General features: G+C 36.8%; 1 protein-coding gene across 1 annotated transcript in view; it reads right to left on the reverse strand.

Annotated features, from left to right (window-relative positions):
- Positions 1–1793: 1793 nt before the first annotated feature.
- Positions 1794–17470, reverse strand: part of MYOZ2 (myozenin 2) — a 48278-nt gene continuing 32601 nt past the window's right edge. The window contains exon 6 of the mRNA XM_050792350.1: positions 1794–2223. Within this exon, the coding sequence (XP_050648307.1) occupies positions 1989–2223 (235 nt within the window). The 3' untranslated portion in view covers positions 1794–1988. The remainder of the gene's footprint in view (positions 2224–17470) is intronic.

A 17470-nucleotide genomic window follows, 5' to 3' on the forward strand; every position in this document is an offset into this window, starting at 1 on the left:
CATTTTCATTAAAAATAATGACTCATTTCATGATGTTAATAAAGAACTAAACCATTTCATCAAAATGCATAATGAATATGCCTAATTTTTATTTTTTAAAGATTAAAATGAACAAAAAATGGCATGATGGGAGCCTCAATGATAGCTTATCACAGATGCCAACATGATCATTTTAAAACAGGTAAACACCAAAACTTATAAATAAAATTAAGATATCTTAAGACATATTTAAAAATATACAAATTCTCTACAATAGTGTGTATAAATATAATACTTTGTCATTGTTACTTTCTAGGGGTTATATTTTCATAAGCAAATTTTTAAAATTTTTCTACTTAAAAGTCTAGACAATGATTAAAGCAGTCACCAATTTCCACACTACAAACAGAGATTTGTTTTCTAAGTATGTAATGTTGCAACTCTGTATTTTCATTACTATACACAGTCCTTCTTCCTATCTCCTAAACTTTATCTGATAGATAGTTTTCTATTGATGAGACGTTTCCTCTCTGCTATAAACATCTATCACAGAACTCTTAACTGAATTGAAATGGGAGAAATTGAAACTGATTTCTATAAGTTATATGTCACATACTTCCTTAATCATATTTTAAGATATAACTATAACTTCATATTAGTTTAGTTTGAGTCTTCTATGTCAGTATATTACATATATTATGATAGATGTGTGCTACATTGCTTTCAGATACTTTCATGCCCTTTGTTTTTGTTTGTGTCTTTTTTTTTTTTTTTTTTTTTTTTTTTTTTTGAGACGGTGTCTCGCTCTGTCGCCCAGGCTGGAGTGCAGTGGTGGGATCTCAGCTCACTGCAAGCTCCGCCTCCCGGGTTCACGCCATTCTCCTGCCTCAGCCTCCTGAGTAGCTGGGACTACAGGCGCCCGCCGCCTTGCCCGGCTAGTTTTTTGTATTTTTTAGTAGAGACAGGGTTTCACCGGGTTAGCCAGGATGGTCTCGATCTCCTGACCTCGTGATCCGCCCGTCTCGGCCTCCCAAAGTGCTGAGATTACAGGCTTGAGCCACCGCGCCCGGCCTTGTTTGTGTCTTAAAGCATGTACTCCCCAGTTACTTGAGGATTTTAACAGAATTTAAAGATTTAGCAAAAAAAGCTGCCAATTCAAATTACTCTTTCCTTCTCTCACATACATGTATGTATTTATATGTATATTAGTGTGTACTTTATTTGTTCTTACTCTTCTAAAAATGCACACATAAAGTTGAACATAATCAATGCACAGCATTGGAATTTGTGAAACTTGAATTTTGGGCACACCTTGGTCCTTAAAACTATAGCACTATGATGTCCCTTGAGTCATTGTCTCTCAATATCCTTGACTTAATGCTAAATGAATATAATAACTGAATTGAACTTAGGAGAATATCATCCAGAATGATTACCTAATGATTCAAAACATATTGAAAAGTGCAAAGCACTTTAGAATTCTAAGAGTGACTAATGAAAAGACTTCATCAAGACATATTATTTTCTCATGGTCACCAGAAAGGACACACCCAACCCTTTTCTCCATCAGTAACATTTGCACATCATCTTCCATAGCTTTCATCCCTTAGATGAAACTCTGAATAAGTCTTCATATCTCTCCTGTATTTTAATTCTAGATTCTACTTGAAAAACTTACCCTGCAATAAATCATATAAAATGAGACAAAGGTGAAACTCTTTGTCAATTACTTTTCCAACTGAACTATTGCAATAAAATGTCTAGATTCTTTAAACGAGGTGAAAACAAAATTATGAATGAAGACAAGTGAGTTATAAGGTTTTTAAAGTCAGATTTCTAAATGTTTATTAGTATTTGATCTGAGATTGAAATTGAATGTCACAAAAGGAAAATCACTAAATTGCTATTATTGCTACTAATGAAAAATGCAAGTGGCTTTGCCAGTAATTAAAATAGTAAAACAGCAACTTTTATATTCAGAGTTTTATGTGGCACATACAACTTTCTTTTCATAGGTCTTCTGATTCTGGTATGGTGGTATCATCTGTAGGTTCAGTTGTTATCACTATAGGAATATTCTCAGATATCCATCCCTTAGGAGTCCTATTAAAGGACCGTCTGCCAGAAAGGGGATTGACAAAGGACATAAACCTGGGATCTGTTAGCAATAGTAGCTCAAAATCTGGAACTTTAAATTTAACGATTTTTGATGCTTTTTCAAAACCTCCAAATGGGGTGGCAACTCTGTGGGAAATAAAAAAAGAAAACAGATCTTAATTAATATTCAAATTTATTTGTCAAAATAGAAAACAATTTCATGATTTTATAGGCATGATTTTATGGGTTTGTTTAATTCATGATTTTATGGGCTTACTTACACTCTATGAATGATTGCCATTTTCTGACCTCTGAGGCAAGCATTTCTACTTTAAAGACCATGCTTTTATGAAAAACCAAATATTGATAACAAATTCATTGAAGTTCCTTTGTATATACTGTTAGTTTTGGACTAATCTATTCCCTGTACACTGAGTTCATTACAGACATGTCTTGCCTTTGTACTTTTACCAACAATATTTCCCCTATTCAAGATATTTCTAGGCCGGATGTGCTGGCTTACTTTGGGAGGCTAAGGCAGGAGGATCACCTGAGGTCAGGAGTTCGAGACCAGCCTGGCCAACATGGCAAAATCCTGTCTCTACTAAAAATACAAAAATTAGCTGGGCATGGTGGCAGGCAACTGAAATCCCAGCTACGCAGGAGGCTGAGGCAGGAGAATTACTTGAACCCAGGAGGCGGAGGTTGCAGTAAGCCAAGATCATGCCACTGCATTCTAGCCTGGGTGACAAAGTAAAACCTGTCTCAAAAAAAAAAAAAAAAGAAAGAAAGATATTCCCTTCTCGGTGCAGTGGCTCACACCTGTAATCCCAAGTACCTGGGATGCTGAAACAGGAGAATCACTTGAGCCCAGGTGTTTGAGACCAGCCTGGATGACATAGCAAGACCTCATCTCAGAAAAAAAGAAAGAAAGAAGGAAAGGAGAAGGGAAAGGAAAGGGAAAAAAAAAAGAAAGGAAAGGGAAGGGGAGGGGAGGAGAGGGGAGGGGAGAGGGGAGAAGAGGAAAGAAAAGGAAAATAAAAGAGAGGCAATTTCCTCCCTGACTTTTCCACTTATGAATGTCCTATAGCCTTGCAGTTCTAACTTCCTTCAAACTATCCCTGCCCACATTCTTAGCCACATTCCTGTAGCATCAATTGTTCTATGTCAGTCATTTGCTACTAATGAAATGGTACTTTGTATTGAGCTTCTCCTTTTAAGAATATGGATTATCTGTTTCGGTTATCTGTGAATTATAAACTCTTCTAGGGCAAAAAGTATGTCTGTTGCATCTTTCTACCTCAAAAACCTTAGCATTCTTCCATTTGTCTTCTGAATAAAGCCCAACTTCTTTATCTTGTCATTCAAGAGCCCATATAACTTTTTCTCTTTGTTTGATTTAAGCATTTGATTACTCATTCAGTGCCAGACACAGCTTCAAGTGAGCAGTATAATCAAAGTCTTAGTTCTTACATTCTAGTGAAAGAGATAGACCCTAAACATAACTATATGCAAAAATATCTAATGGTGATAGCAGCTATGCATAAAGTTAAAATAGGGTGTTGTAATACTGAACAACTGAAATACTAAAAAGTTACTTCAGATTGAATCACCAGGGAAGACTTTTCTGAAGAGGCGACATTTAAATAGCCATCTGAAGGACAGAAGTTAAACATGTACAGTATGGCTAAAGTACATCAGCATTTCCAGTAGACAGGATAGCTAATGCCAAGAACCCTAAGGCAGAAATAATGTTGGCGTGTTCAAGGAAACAAAGAAGGCTTATGTTCCTAGACTAGTGGGTGAGGGTGGGGCAGAGGGAAGAGGGGACAGAGATGTAAAGTTGGGTGGGACTTTTTCTAAATAAGGAATATGGATTTCCTTCTAAATGTGAAGGGCAACCATTGTAGGATGGTAAGCAGGAGAGTATATAACTTAATTACATTTCATAAGGATCATTCTGGCTGCTATTGCTGTGTGAACAGATTATAAGAAGACAACAGTGCCAGTGGTTCACACCTGTAATCCCAGCACTTTGGGAGGCCAAGGCAAATGAATCACCTGAGGTCAGGAGTTCGAGATCAACCTGACCAACATGGAGAAACCCATCTCTACTAAAAATACAAGAAAATGAGCTGAGCATGGTGGCACATGCCTGTAATCCCAGCTACTCGGGAGGCTGAGGCAGGAGAATCCCTTGAACGCAGGAGGTGGAGGTTTCAGTGAGCCGAGATCGTGCCATTGCACTCCAGCTTAGACAACAAGAGTGAAACTCAGTCTCAAAAAAAAAAAAAAAAAAAAAAAAGACAACAGTGGAAGGAGGGAAGCTATTGCAATAACTTAAGCAAGAAATGATGACTTGTATTTCATGTATTTTATGGAAAGATGGAAAGAAGTGGGTGGGTTCAGGATGTGCTTTAAAGGTAGAGTCAACAGGATTTGCTGATAAATTGGATTAAAACTATGAGGAAAATAGAAAAATCAATGAAAACTCCTATGTTTAGAGTTTTAGCAACTGGCTGGTGGAAGACAGAAAAGAACAGAGTTGGTGTGTGGGTGGAAAACATGATTAGACATCCCAGTGGAGAGGTCAGTCATGCAGGTTTTGCCCTATTCACTTTCACGCATCCTTTAACTGCTTGCTCTTTGCATTTATGCTCTCTTACCTCACTGCCTCTACTCATACTCTTTTTTTCCCTCTCTTTCTCTGCTTGGAGTACTCTAATATTTACAACTATGTTTCTAAATTCCCTTTAAGCCCTAATTCACATTTAACTTTCTTCTTGAAGCTTTCCCAATTTCCCACAGCCAGAAGTAAGCTTTCCACTCTGAAGTTTCCATGACTTCTATTTTCACCTCCCCTGTGATCCTATTTTATATGCAAGTGGCTTTCATTATATCCATTGGTATGTCTGCCTTTTTTCTTACCAGATTGTACTCTAAAAAGATTGGAATTCTCTTTGATGTATCTTTGTAATTCATTACAATATACTTACATAATGCATTGTACCATAGGACCTGGCAAGACTATATAGATTCTCTAATATTGTGAAGATTATTTAAAACATGGAAGAGATCTTATTTTCTTTGTAGCTCAATCACTCTGCTATCTTTCTTGACTACCTTAATTTCTGTGTGTGTTTTTTTAAGAATTAATAAAAACATAAATATGTAGAGTATGCTACAAATTTGATTCTGTTACTTTCGTTTCAATTAAATTTTCCCTCCCTAATAGATTTTAGTCTGTAAAAAGGAAAGTCATATTCAATTTCTTTTGTATATTCCCATTGCATCTGTTACAGTAAGGGTCCCCAACCCTCAGGCTGCAGACCAACCACCTATGGCCTGTTAGGAACCAGGCCACACAGCAGGAGGTGAGCGGAGAGTGAGTGAGCATTTCCACCTGAGCTCCACCTCCTGTCAGGTCAGCAGGGGCATTAGATTCTCACAGAAGTGCAAACCGTATTGTGAACTTTGCATGTGAAGGATCTAGGTTGCAGGTTCCTTATGAGAATCTAACTAATACCTGATGATCTGAAGTGGAATAGTTTTATCCCAAAACCATCTCCCCCCCTACTCCGCCATCCCTACACCCCTTCCCCCATTCTCGGAAGCATCGTCTTCCACGAACACATTGTCTTCCACGGAAACATTGTTTTCCACTGGTCCCTGGTGCCAAAAATGTTGGGGACCATTGTATTACAGTGTCATGCAACTTCCTTATTAGAAGTTGCCTTTTTGTCATTGAGAACTACTCTGTCCTTCCTGAGGTACCATGATACAGGTTGGGGATGCAGAAGGAGACTTAATTCACTAGAAAGGCCTGTGTAAGAAGCACTCAGACTGCTGGAAGTAGAGTAAAGCGAACAATACTTCAAGCATCAGGCATTACATCCTTTATCCAACCAATGTGCTAGGAGTTAAATATGTTTGTTGCTGACAACAGTTAACATAGACTGTGAGAACTGCAGGTGAACTGTGTCACATTTTGTTTCAAAATTATTTCAGTGTCATGAGAAATGTTTTCTGTTGCTTTCAACTTGCAATAATTTGACACTTTCCTCTTTTAAAAAGTTTTTATTATGCACAGTGGAGAAAATAATCCCAAAAGCTTATGAATACTGTATTAGGTTAGGTCAGAAGCCTAAAACTTGAAATTTTGTATGTTGATTTGAAAATTTACTATCAAACTTCTAAAACAATAAAATCTTGTTTTATAATATTTACCGGATACTCTGTCTTTCAGTGTACTTTTTGAACCCTGCAATATTTACAGTTTTATGATAATAATACTTTTCCTAAAATTCAGTTTATATAAATTAAATCAGATTCCAAATTTGCTAAATTTATGTTCTTTTTTTCATGTATGTAACTTATAGTTGTTCGTTCTCTTCTGTATGTATTAAGTTCTGGGCTCTTGCCTGCAGAATGTTTAATACATACATACTCCTCAAAAATACCCTCCAAATTCCACCTTTTCAGTGCTATGCCACAGTTTTTGTAGTAAGTTAATATGAGTCCATCACAGATATTTTATCCATCTAAGGAAACCAAATGGCTGTTTTGAATAGCCACTATTTTCCAGGAATATGCTGGAAGCAAGTAAATGGAAATGAAAGTCATGGTTTTTACTCTCAAAGAACTTTCAATCTATTGAGAAAATAATAAAATTTTATGTTATTTTTCATAAGAAAGGTATACTAAATTACGTAGAAAATATATATATATGTATTACAGATATGCATGGACTTAGATTGGTGTTCCTTTCCTAAGAGAATTACTTGAAGACATATTCCAGATAACTTTTAAATAAATAACTCAAGAAGCATAATATAAAAAGTAATGGCAATGAGAATAAAAGCCACTTTAAAAATGTGGTCATAGGCTGGGCACAATGGCTCACGCCTATAATCCTAGCACTTTGGGAGGCCGAGGCAAGTGGATCACCTGAGGTCAGTAGTTCGAAACCAGCCTGGCCAACATAGTGAAACCCCATCTTTACTTAAAAAAATACAAAAATTAGCTGAGTGTGGGGACAGGAGCCTGTAATCCCAGCTACTCAGGAGGCTGAGGCAAGATGAATCGCTTGAACCCAGGAAGCAGAGGTTGCAGTGAGCTGAAATCGTGCCACCACACTCCAGCCTGGGTGACAAGAGCAAAACTCCATCTCAAAAAAATATATATGATCATGAAAATTAAATACCAATGCAAGCTGCTATTCTTGGAAAAGAATATCTAGTTTAAAATATTTATATGACAGAAAGGCAAATAGTAGTTTGCAGATTAAATTAACAAGTATTAGCTGGCAGGCAGGGGATGAGGGTAGAGTAAAGAGGGCATATTTCTCATCCTCCCATGCATAGGTGGGAATCAGAAGCTATTGCTTTGTTCTTGAATTTAATTATTAGGGATATCATTCATATATACAGTTGACTAATCTAACAACAATGATGGGTAGAAGTTAAGACAGGATTTCTTCTCTCCAGATCACCACAGGCAATAAAAGTAAACAAGGTAGAATTTATAGAGCATTGAACAAAAAATAAAATAGAACAGTCTAAGAGATGGGATTCAGGAGTCAGACTAGCTATCCTGAAATACCACCTTGATCAAAGGTGAATTACTTGACATACACAGCACAGGTTTCCCCAATCATTATGTAAAATCCATTCACCTTTTAATATACATATTTAATGTGTGCCTACTATGTGCCAGCTACAGTTTTAGATGTTGCTATGATCTGAATGTCTCCCAAAAATTATGTGTTGAAACTTAATCCTTACTGTGGTGGTATTAAGAGGTAGAGCCCTTGTACTGAGTCATGAGGGCGCTGCCCTCATGAATGGATTAGTGCCTTATAAAAAGACTAGAAGGAATTAGCTTAAGCCTTTTTTTGCCCTTCTCCTGTCCATGATGTGAGAATACAGTGTTCACTTCTTTTGCCATGTGAGGCAAAGACCCTCGCCAGATACCAAATGCTGGCATTTTGATCTTGGACTTCCCAAGCTCCAGAACTGTGAGGAAATAAATTTCTGTTCTTTATAAATTATCCAGTCTAAGGTATTTTGTTACGGCAGCTCAAACTAAGACTTACACTAAGATCATAATGTTGAATAAAACAGATAAAGTTGCAGCTCTCTGTGGGTGCCTACCCTGTAGATAGGGACACTCACTTTTAGGAAAGGAATAGATAAATTCATAATATTATAAGGTAATGAAAAAAAGAGCTATGAAGAAAAATAAAGGGAATGAGTAGATGAGAGTTTGTTCTATGTATCCATATCACTGTTGAATTTTAGTCCAGGAGAAAGAGTACTATTTAAATAAATTTTCAGGAAGTGCTCTGTGAGATGACATTTTAGCAAAACTCTGAAAGATGTGAAGGAATGATCTACTGAAAATCTGAGGAAAACATTTCAGGCCTAAGGAAACAAGCACAAAGGCCTCAAGATGAGAAGGAGTCTATTATGTAAGAAACAGTAGAAGCCCAGTGTGGATACAGCTGGGTGAGTTTGAGGAAAACCATACAAGATGTAGCCAGAGACAGATACGGGCCAGGACTGTGAGGTCTTCCAGGCCATGATAACAAGTTTGGATTGTATTTTATGTGTAACAGTTACAAAGTTTTTAGTTGGAAGGGTACGTGACCTGATTTTCATTTCTAAATGCCTTCTTTCTGGCTGTTCCGTGGAGAACAGCTTAAAGGAGAGCAAGAGTGAAAGCACCAAGTCCAACCTGAAAGCTTTTGCAGTAATGAAAATAAGAAATGATGGCAGTTTGTTCTAGGATGAATGTAATTTGAAAATAGACCGAAGAGCCAGGCGCAGTGGCTCACGCCTGTAATCCCAACAGTTTGGGAGGCCGAGGCAGGTGGATCACCTGAGGTCTGAAGTTCGAGACCAGCCTGGCCAACATGACAAAACTCTGTTTCTACTAAAAATACAAAAATTAGCCAGGCGAGGTGATGGATGCCTATGGTCCCACCTACTCGGGAGGCTGAGGCAGGAGAATCACTTGAGTCCAGGAGGCAGAGATTGCCATGAGCTGAGATTGCACCACGGCACTCCAGCCTGGGTGATAGAGCGAGGCTCTGTCTGAAATAAATAAATAAATAAACAGACCTAATAGGATTTTGCTGATGGTATAGAGTATAAGGTAAAAATGAATTAAGGGTAGGTCCTAGATTGTTTATGTGAGCAACAGGGAATATAAATATGCAATTTACTGAGATGAGGCAGATAGGGAAAGGAGCCGATTTAGACCTAGAGATCGAGTTTCATTTGACATGTTAATTTTTGTATGTTTGTTACCCATCCTATTGGTGATGTCCAGTGGCAGAGTGAAGCTCTGCCTTTTTCTGAAGATCATTCCTTCACATCTTTCAGAGTTTTGCTAAAATGTTATCTCACAGAGCACTTCCTGAAAATTTATTTAAATAGTACTCTTTCTCCTGGACTAAAATTCAACAGTGATATGGATACATAGAACAAACTCTCATCTACTCATTCTCCTTTATTTTTCTTCATAGCTCTTTTTTTTCATTACCTTATAATATTATGAATTAATTCCTTTCCTAAAAAGCAAAAAAAGACTAGCTAGCCTGAAATTATCAGCACGTAGGTGACATTTAGAATCTCGGAACTGCATACCATCACAGCCCGGAATGGGTGTAAATAAAGAGAAGTTGGTGCCTAACATGGAGTTTGGAAAGGAAGGAGCCAGCAATGAAGGCTGAGAAGGAAAAAGATCTGGGAAGTCTGATGATCAAAAAGCCAAGGAACAAAATTATTTCTTGGAAGGGAGAATGATCAGCCATTTCACATACTGCTGTGAAGTTGAGGAAATTGATCACTGAGAATTCACCATTGGATGTGATAACATGGGGATTAGCTCTTTAAATGGAATGGTGGGATGCAGTCCTGATTAAAATGAATTCAAGAGAGAACGTGACATTAGGAAATAGAGACAATAAATATAGACAATCTTTGAGGACTTTTTACTGTCAAGAAAAAGCATAGAAATTTGAGGTAATTGGAAGGGAGCCTGGGGAAAAGAGATTTTTATTAAAGATGAGAGGCATTTTAATATGTTTGTATGCTGATAGGAATAACCCAATAGAAAGAAAAATAAATGATGCAGCAAGAGAAGGAATGATTGCAGGATAAACCCCAGGGTGGATGAGAGGGATTGGGAATCAGTATGCAATTAGAGGGGCTGACTTTAGGAACAAGGCAGGCAACTCATCAGCTCTTTAAGAGAAAAGGCAGACTGTGTGGGTCTGAATGCACTCAACTGGCAAATTTGTTAATGAGAAGGTAAGGTAGGTCTCTTCCAATTTGCTTCCACTTTCTTTTGAAAAATAAAAAGTGATCCCATCGGTTGACAGTGAGAAGTAGGGTGAGGTATAGGATGTTTATTGAGAGGGGAGAAAGTGTGAATTGTCTTCTAGGAGGTTGACAAACTGAACTTGCTAGAGAATGTTGTTGGATTGTCTGGCAGTGCTGAGATTTGTGGCAATCACTTTAAGCGGAGACAGCAAAACTATGTGTTTTTATTCAGCCACAGTCAGCTGCTTAAATATGAGTGCAAAGTAGATGGATTCTGGACTTAATCAGAATTGGAACTTTAGCAGTTGGGTACAACATTTGGAGAGAGATGAGAGGAAGATGAGATGTGTGTAAAATGGAATGATCATAATGGTGAACTACAAAATTTGTCTAGGTAGAAATTGTGAGCAAAGGGATTGATGGACTTTTAAAAATGGCGTCATTTTGGTATGTGTAACTGAAGCATTATTGAAATAAAGAACAAACTTTTTTTGTTTTTTTGAGACAGAGTCTCACTCTTGTCACCAGACGGTGCAGTGGCATGATCTCGGCTCACTGCAACCTCTGTCTCCCAGTACTCAGTGTGTGGTCACAGTTAGCAGCATTGGCTTCATGTGGGAACTGGTTAGAACTACAGAATCTTAGACACAACCTAAACTTACTAAAATGGCATCTGCACTTTGACAAGAGCTCAAGGTAATTCCCATACTGATAGAGTTTGAAAAGCACTTAAAACCATGCCTGATATGTAGTCCCCACTCAATAAATTAGCTTCCATCATTACTATGCCTTATGAAGTTTAATTATCACAAAGTACCTAATGATAATCTAAGTTCTTAAAGTTCTTTTTCAAATTAATCTCTCTTACAAACTAGATGATTCAAGATCCCACATTTTGTTATCTGGTTTAGTAACTGAGGAGTCTTTATGACTCAAATGTGATTCAGTACAAAAGAACACTTCTTATCCCAGATGTTCAAGATGATATTTTATCATTTTAAAATCTTGCCATTGTATATCCATAGTTTGTTCAGGGCCAGGCACGGTGGCTCATGCCTGTAATCCCAGTACTTTCGGAGGCCAAGGTGGGCAGATCACCCAAGGTAGGGAGCTTGTGATCAGCCTGGCCAACATGGTGAAACCCTGTCTCTACTAAAAATACAATTAGCTGGGTGTGGTGGCAGGTGCCTGTAATCCCAGCTACTCCGGAGGCTGAAGCAGGAGAATCATTTGAATCCAGGAGGTGGAGGTTGCAGTAAGCCAAGATTGTGCCACTGCACTCCAGCCTGAGCGACAAGAGTGAAACTCTGTCTTAAAAAAAAAAAAAAAAAGGTTTGTTCAATGGTTGATTCACCCATTTATTCATGCAACAAATTACTGATTTCTTAGCACGTCTAGATACAATGCTGCATGCTAGGGAATCAAACACGAAAAAAATTGTAGATCTTAACCTCAATGAACTCAAAGATGGTAAAACATGAGGAAAAATACAACATGGAATAAGCTAGTTATTCTTAGTTACTCTAAGAGAAGAATGTCCTGAGTGCAGAGGAGCCTAGGGTAAAAAACACCTTAGCCTACCTGATGGGTCAGAGCACACTGCTTCACTTTTGAGCTCAAGATCCAGACCAGCTACCTAATTTTTAGAACCCAGTGCTAAATAAAAACACAATGCCCCTTGTTCAGAAATTATTAGAAATTTGAAGAAAGAAACAGCAGAGCATCAAACCAAATGGCCCTTTGAGATAAATCAACGTGGGGCCCTATGCAATTGCATAGGTCACACAATCATTACTTGAATTTTTTTTTCTTTTTTTTTTTTTTGAGATGGAGCCTCACTCTGTCACCCAGGCTGGAGTGCAGGGGGACAATCTCGACTCACAGCAACCTCTGTCTCCTGGGTTCAAATGAGTCTCCTGCCTCAGCCTCCCAAGTTGCTGGGATTACAGATGCCTGGCTAATTTTTGTATTTTTAGTAGAAACAGAGTTTTACCATGTTGGCCAGAGTGGTCTCGAACTCCTAACCCCACCTGCCCCAGCCTCCCAAAGTGCTGGGATTACAGGTGTGACCCACTGCACCTGGCCCATTATTTGGATTTTAAGAATGAATAGTTATCAATTAGATGCAAGAGACTGCAATTGAACATTTCTAGATTTAAGCAAAAATTGATCAATTAATCTTGTATTTATTCCAGAAATGAATTTATTCAGTTATTTTGTTTTCTGAATTACATCAAAGAAGATACATCCCTGTGCACTAAAATACCATATTTGGGTTGGCATTTAGTGGATTGCTTTTCCCCTTTTTATCCAGTTCTGTTTTTTTTTTTTTTCCTACAAATTTGTAGGTCATTTTCTTCTCTTATAAATGAAAACATTTCCTTCCGTTTTATCACCCACCTCCCATCTCCTACCACAGATACAGTGAAGAGCTGCTGTTTGGAAAGCAGTTTTCTTTGGCACCATTGAGGCTACATCCTGTTTGTTTGAATATGATTGCCCTCAACACACAAATTAAAAGAGAGTACATTAACAGAGATGTTAAGTTTTCAAAGTGAGAGACTACTGATAAGATTTTTAAGATCCCTGAAAATAGTTTCAAGTTTAAGTCAAAGTTAATGAAGCAAACATTTCCAATGAAAGATTTAAAATAGTCTACTGAAAACTACCTGTGCATCTACCTCCCCAATTCCCATATCACAGAAATTCTTTAAACCTAGGTCCGACTTAAAATGATTTTTCTATTTCATCATCTATGTAGTGAAGAATAAGCCTGTTTCATTCAGATTCACAGTTAATAGATACTTTCTTGTTTATTTTGATGGGTCAGTGATGGATTACATTTGTGAAAATTAATAGTGCTGGATATATAATACATCTATAATAATTGCTAATTATTCTATAAGGTAAAGTAGGTAAAATGATTATATAAAAGTTAAAATAAATTATTCTACTAAACAGCTAATGAATATACTATATTTAAAGTTACTTAATCATATCATTATAGAGTTTATTTTGCAGATGAAGAAATTAAGATAAGAGGTTAAGTGACATACCCGAAGTCATACAGCTTTTTGAAGCAGAACTGGGAATCGGAAACTGCCTTTGCAAAATTATAACTGACAAAATTATAACAGTGAAAGAGATCTTACCTGACTCCATCTTGCTTCTAACCTCCAAGCTGTTCCTCGTCCATTCCTGGGAATAGGCCAAACTAACTTTGGGAGAAACTTATGGTTTAACTGTGAAACAATGACGATAACAGCGCTTTCCCAAAACAAATCCCCTTCCTACCTAGGGACTAGATTGCTCTTGCAGAACTAACAAATCAGCCACAAGATCAGAAGTTATGGCTTCAGAGTCTTGCAACTGGAGACTGCAAGATTCTGACCCTCCCCCAAATTGCTCCTTGGGGATAACATCACTATGGTAAAACCCTAGAACAGCGCTTGAGATATTTTGTAAACCCTGTACTCGATGTCGATGGATCAGTTGGCACCACTCAGATCAATAAACTGGCTCATCTGGTCTTGTGGCCCCCAGGAACTGATTCAGCCTGAGAGGACAGCTTCGGCTCACTATGATTTCATCTCCCACCTGACCAATCAGCACTCCTGACTCACTATCCCCACTACCTACCAAAGTTTCCTTAAAAAGCCTGATCCCCAGGGAGACTGGTTTCAGTAATAATGAAACTCTGGTCTCCCATCATGCCACCAGCTCTGTGTGAGTTAAACTCTATTGCAATTCTCCTGTCTTGACAAATCAGCTCTGTCTAGGCAGGGGGAAAGGAGAACCCTTTGCGGGGTTACAAGCCTCCTTGCTCCTGGTTTACTTTTTCTCATGGGTTTAATATAATATTTGAATGTAACATAAAATTTGAATACACTCAGAGGCACTACAAAAATTCAAAGTTGAATTAAACTCTGGGCCATTTTGAAAATGTGATTAGACTTAGGAGCCAATTTTCATCCAATCATTAACATTGCCGAATGCCATTTGACTATATCTTACCTCTCTAGGCTTTATCAGCAATATCTAATAAATATGTATCATAAAGTAAACTACCAAACAGTGTTATTTTACTCTTTGCAAGGACTTTGGAAATAACTGCAAATTGCTTGCTTCTTTCTTTTGTCTCTTTCTTCTGGTTTTGTGTGTGTGTGTGTGTTTAAAAAATATGAAAAATAGATATATCAGAATAAAGTCTTCTTGTAATATTATGTTAAATTATTTAATAATCAGTTTAATAATTAGAAAATAAAATATGTTATTAACAATATATATGTATAATAGTTGTATGACAAATTAAATCTTTGGCCAAATGGTTTGCTTATAATTTTGAGTGGTTTGATAAAATAAAATCATGTTAACCTACAACAGGGAAAATAATAAATTGAAAATAATAACTTGAAAATTATTTTATACCTGAAAATCATTTTAGCCTCTATTTTAAATGACTAGATTTTGTTCTGGACTAATTCAAAGAATAGCTTTTGTCACATTTAGTTTATAAAGACCCAGATACCTATTGAGATTATTTTGCCTATGTGATTTTTTTGAAATAAAAATTTTATTGAAGTGTAAGTACAAAAAGTGCACAAATCATAAGGTAAAAGTTAATTAATACTACTTATTTTCTAATTATTGCTGGTATATAAAAATAACTATTAATGATGACCTTTTATTCTGTGCTCTCCCTAAATTCACTTATTAATCCTAATGATTTACTGGTAGCTTCTCTTAAATTTTCTGTGGACATAATCATGTCATTTGTGAATAATGACATCTTTATTTTTCTTTTCCTATACTTATCCATTTTATTATTCTTGTATTATTGTTTGGCGGGGGTAAACAAATAGCATCTTTCTCTGAAAATGTTTATGTAAGTATGTTTTAACTTTTCCTTTAAATAATATTTTCACTGGATATAGAACTACAGCTCAGCTGTTATTTATTTCATTATTTTAAAAGTGTTAATCCACTCTCTCCCATCATTTCAGTTGGAAAATCAACTGTCTTATTTTTACTCATTTTAAGATAATGTGTCTATTATTCCTTTGCTTTAAGATTTTCTTAATTGTCTTTATTTTACAATCATGTGCCTTTTGTGTGGTTTACTTTGCATTTACCCTTCTTGGGTGGTGTAGTACTTCTTGAACTTGAAGCTTGATGTCTTTTGTCAACTTTGAAAAATCCTATGCTATTAATTCTTTCAATATTGCTTCTCTCTCTCACTCCCTTCTGAGGTTCCAACGACACACATATATTGGCATTTTTATTACTGATCCAAGTATGTCTTCTGCTGTTTTTCTGCTTCTTAAATCCTATTTTCTCCATGTTGCAGCTTGAACACTTTCTGCCTCAATTTGGCAATTCTCTCTTCAGCTATGTCTAATCTGCTATTAATTCCATTTACGGAATTTAAAAAATATTTCTATTATTTAACGTAACACAGGTACAGAAAACTTAAGAAAGTGTATATAATGTCCATGCAATGAATAATCTTGGAAAGGACTAAGCATATCAAGAGCTACTCCAGAGCTCTCTCCATGGTCCCTGCCCAATCACAATACCCTCTAGCCCCTAGAGGTAGTCAATATTTTGACTTTTATAGTAATATAAGCTTATGAATTTTTTTTAACATGAGGACATTATACTAAGTGAAATAAGCCAGCCACAAAAAACAGATACTGTAGGATTCTATTTATACAAGGCCCTTAAAGTGGTAAAAATCATAGAGACAGAAAGTAGAATTGTGGTTGTCAGGAATTGATGGTGGCAGAGAGGGAATGGGGAGTTATTCTTTAATGGGTACAGAGTTTCAGTTTTACCAGCTGAAGAGTTATGGAGAGGGATGATGGTGATGGTGGCGCGATGTTATGAAGTATTGTACTGAATACCACTGAACTGTATGCTTAAAGTGATTAAGATAGTTAATTTTATGTTATGTGTATATCACCACCACCATGACAACAACAACAAAAAATATTTTTTAAAAAACCTATAGGCTGATTTAAGTCCTTAAGAGGTGTCATCTTCTTTCTAGAAGGGATTCATTTTTGTCAGAGCAGGCAGTTTGATTTAGGGGAGATAGCCTTTATCTAATCTAAGATTTTGTTGATTGAGAGCAATATTTAGTTTTATGAAGGCTGATGTATTACTTGTTCACCTTTATTCCAATGGTATAGCCCTTTAGGACTCCCAGCTGAAAGTATGGAATATTTACCAAGAGCCCTCCTCCTTGGAAGACCCTGTACTCCTATTTGCTCTTCCCAGACTTGAGGCTGCCAAAAGGTTTACTCAGCTTTTTAGCCTTTTAGCGTTGCTGATGAATCAACAAGTGCCTCAAGCAGAAAAGCGGTACCACATGTTGGGTTAAAATCTCGAAATTTCCCTCATCTCCAGAAACTTGGCCCTCAAGTACTCACTTCCTTGGCAGCTTTTAAACCATTTTTAAAACTCATTTTTTAAAACTAGCTTTTCTGGTTATTTTTATGAAGTTGTTCTAATATAAAGTAGTCTGCCATAGCTGGATGTGAAAATCTTACCTATGTAATTCCTTTGGGCTTATTCATTTAGCAAGCATTGAAGCCAAAGATATAATTACAGGCATACTTTGGAGATATTGTAGGTTTGGTTCCAGACTACTGCAAGAGAGTATCACAATAGAGGAAGTCGCATGAAATTTTTTATTTCCCAGCATATATAAAAGTTATGTTTACACTGTATTGTAGTCCATTAAGTATCTAATATCGTTGTGTCCTTAAGAACAATATGTCTCAAAAACAAAGTACATACCTTAATTTCAAATACTTTATTGCTAATAAATGCTAATGGTCATCTGAGCCTTCAGTAAGTTGAAATTTTTTGTTGGTGGAATGTTTGCCTTATTGTTGATAGCTGCCAACTGATCAGGGTGGTGATTGCTGAATGTTGGATTGATTGTGGCAATTTATTAAAATAAGACAACAATGATGTTTGCTGCATCAATCGATTCTTCCTTTCATGAAAAATTTCTTTGTAGCATATCATACTGTCTGGTAGCATTTTACCCACAGTAGAAC

This window comes from Macaca thibetana, chromosome 5 (assembly GCF_024542745.1).
Source record: "Macaca thibetana thibetana isolate TM-01 chromosome 5, ASM2454274v1, whole genome shotgun sequence".
Classification (NCBI taxonomy): domain Eukaryota; kingdom Metazoa; phylum Chordata; class Mammalia; order Primates; family Cercopithecidae; genus Macaca; species Macaca thibetana.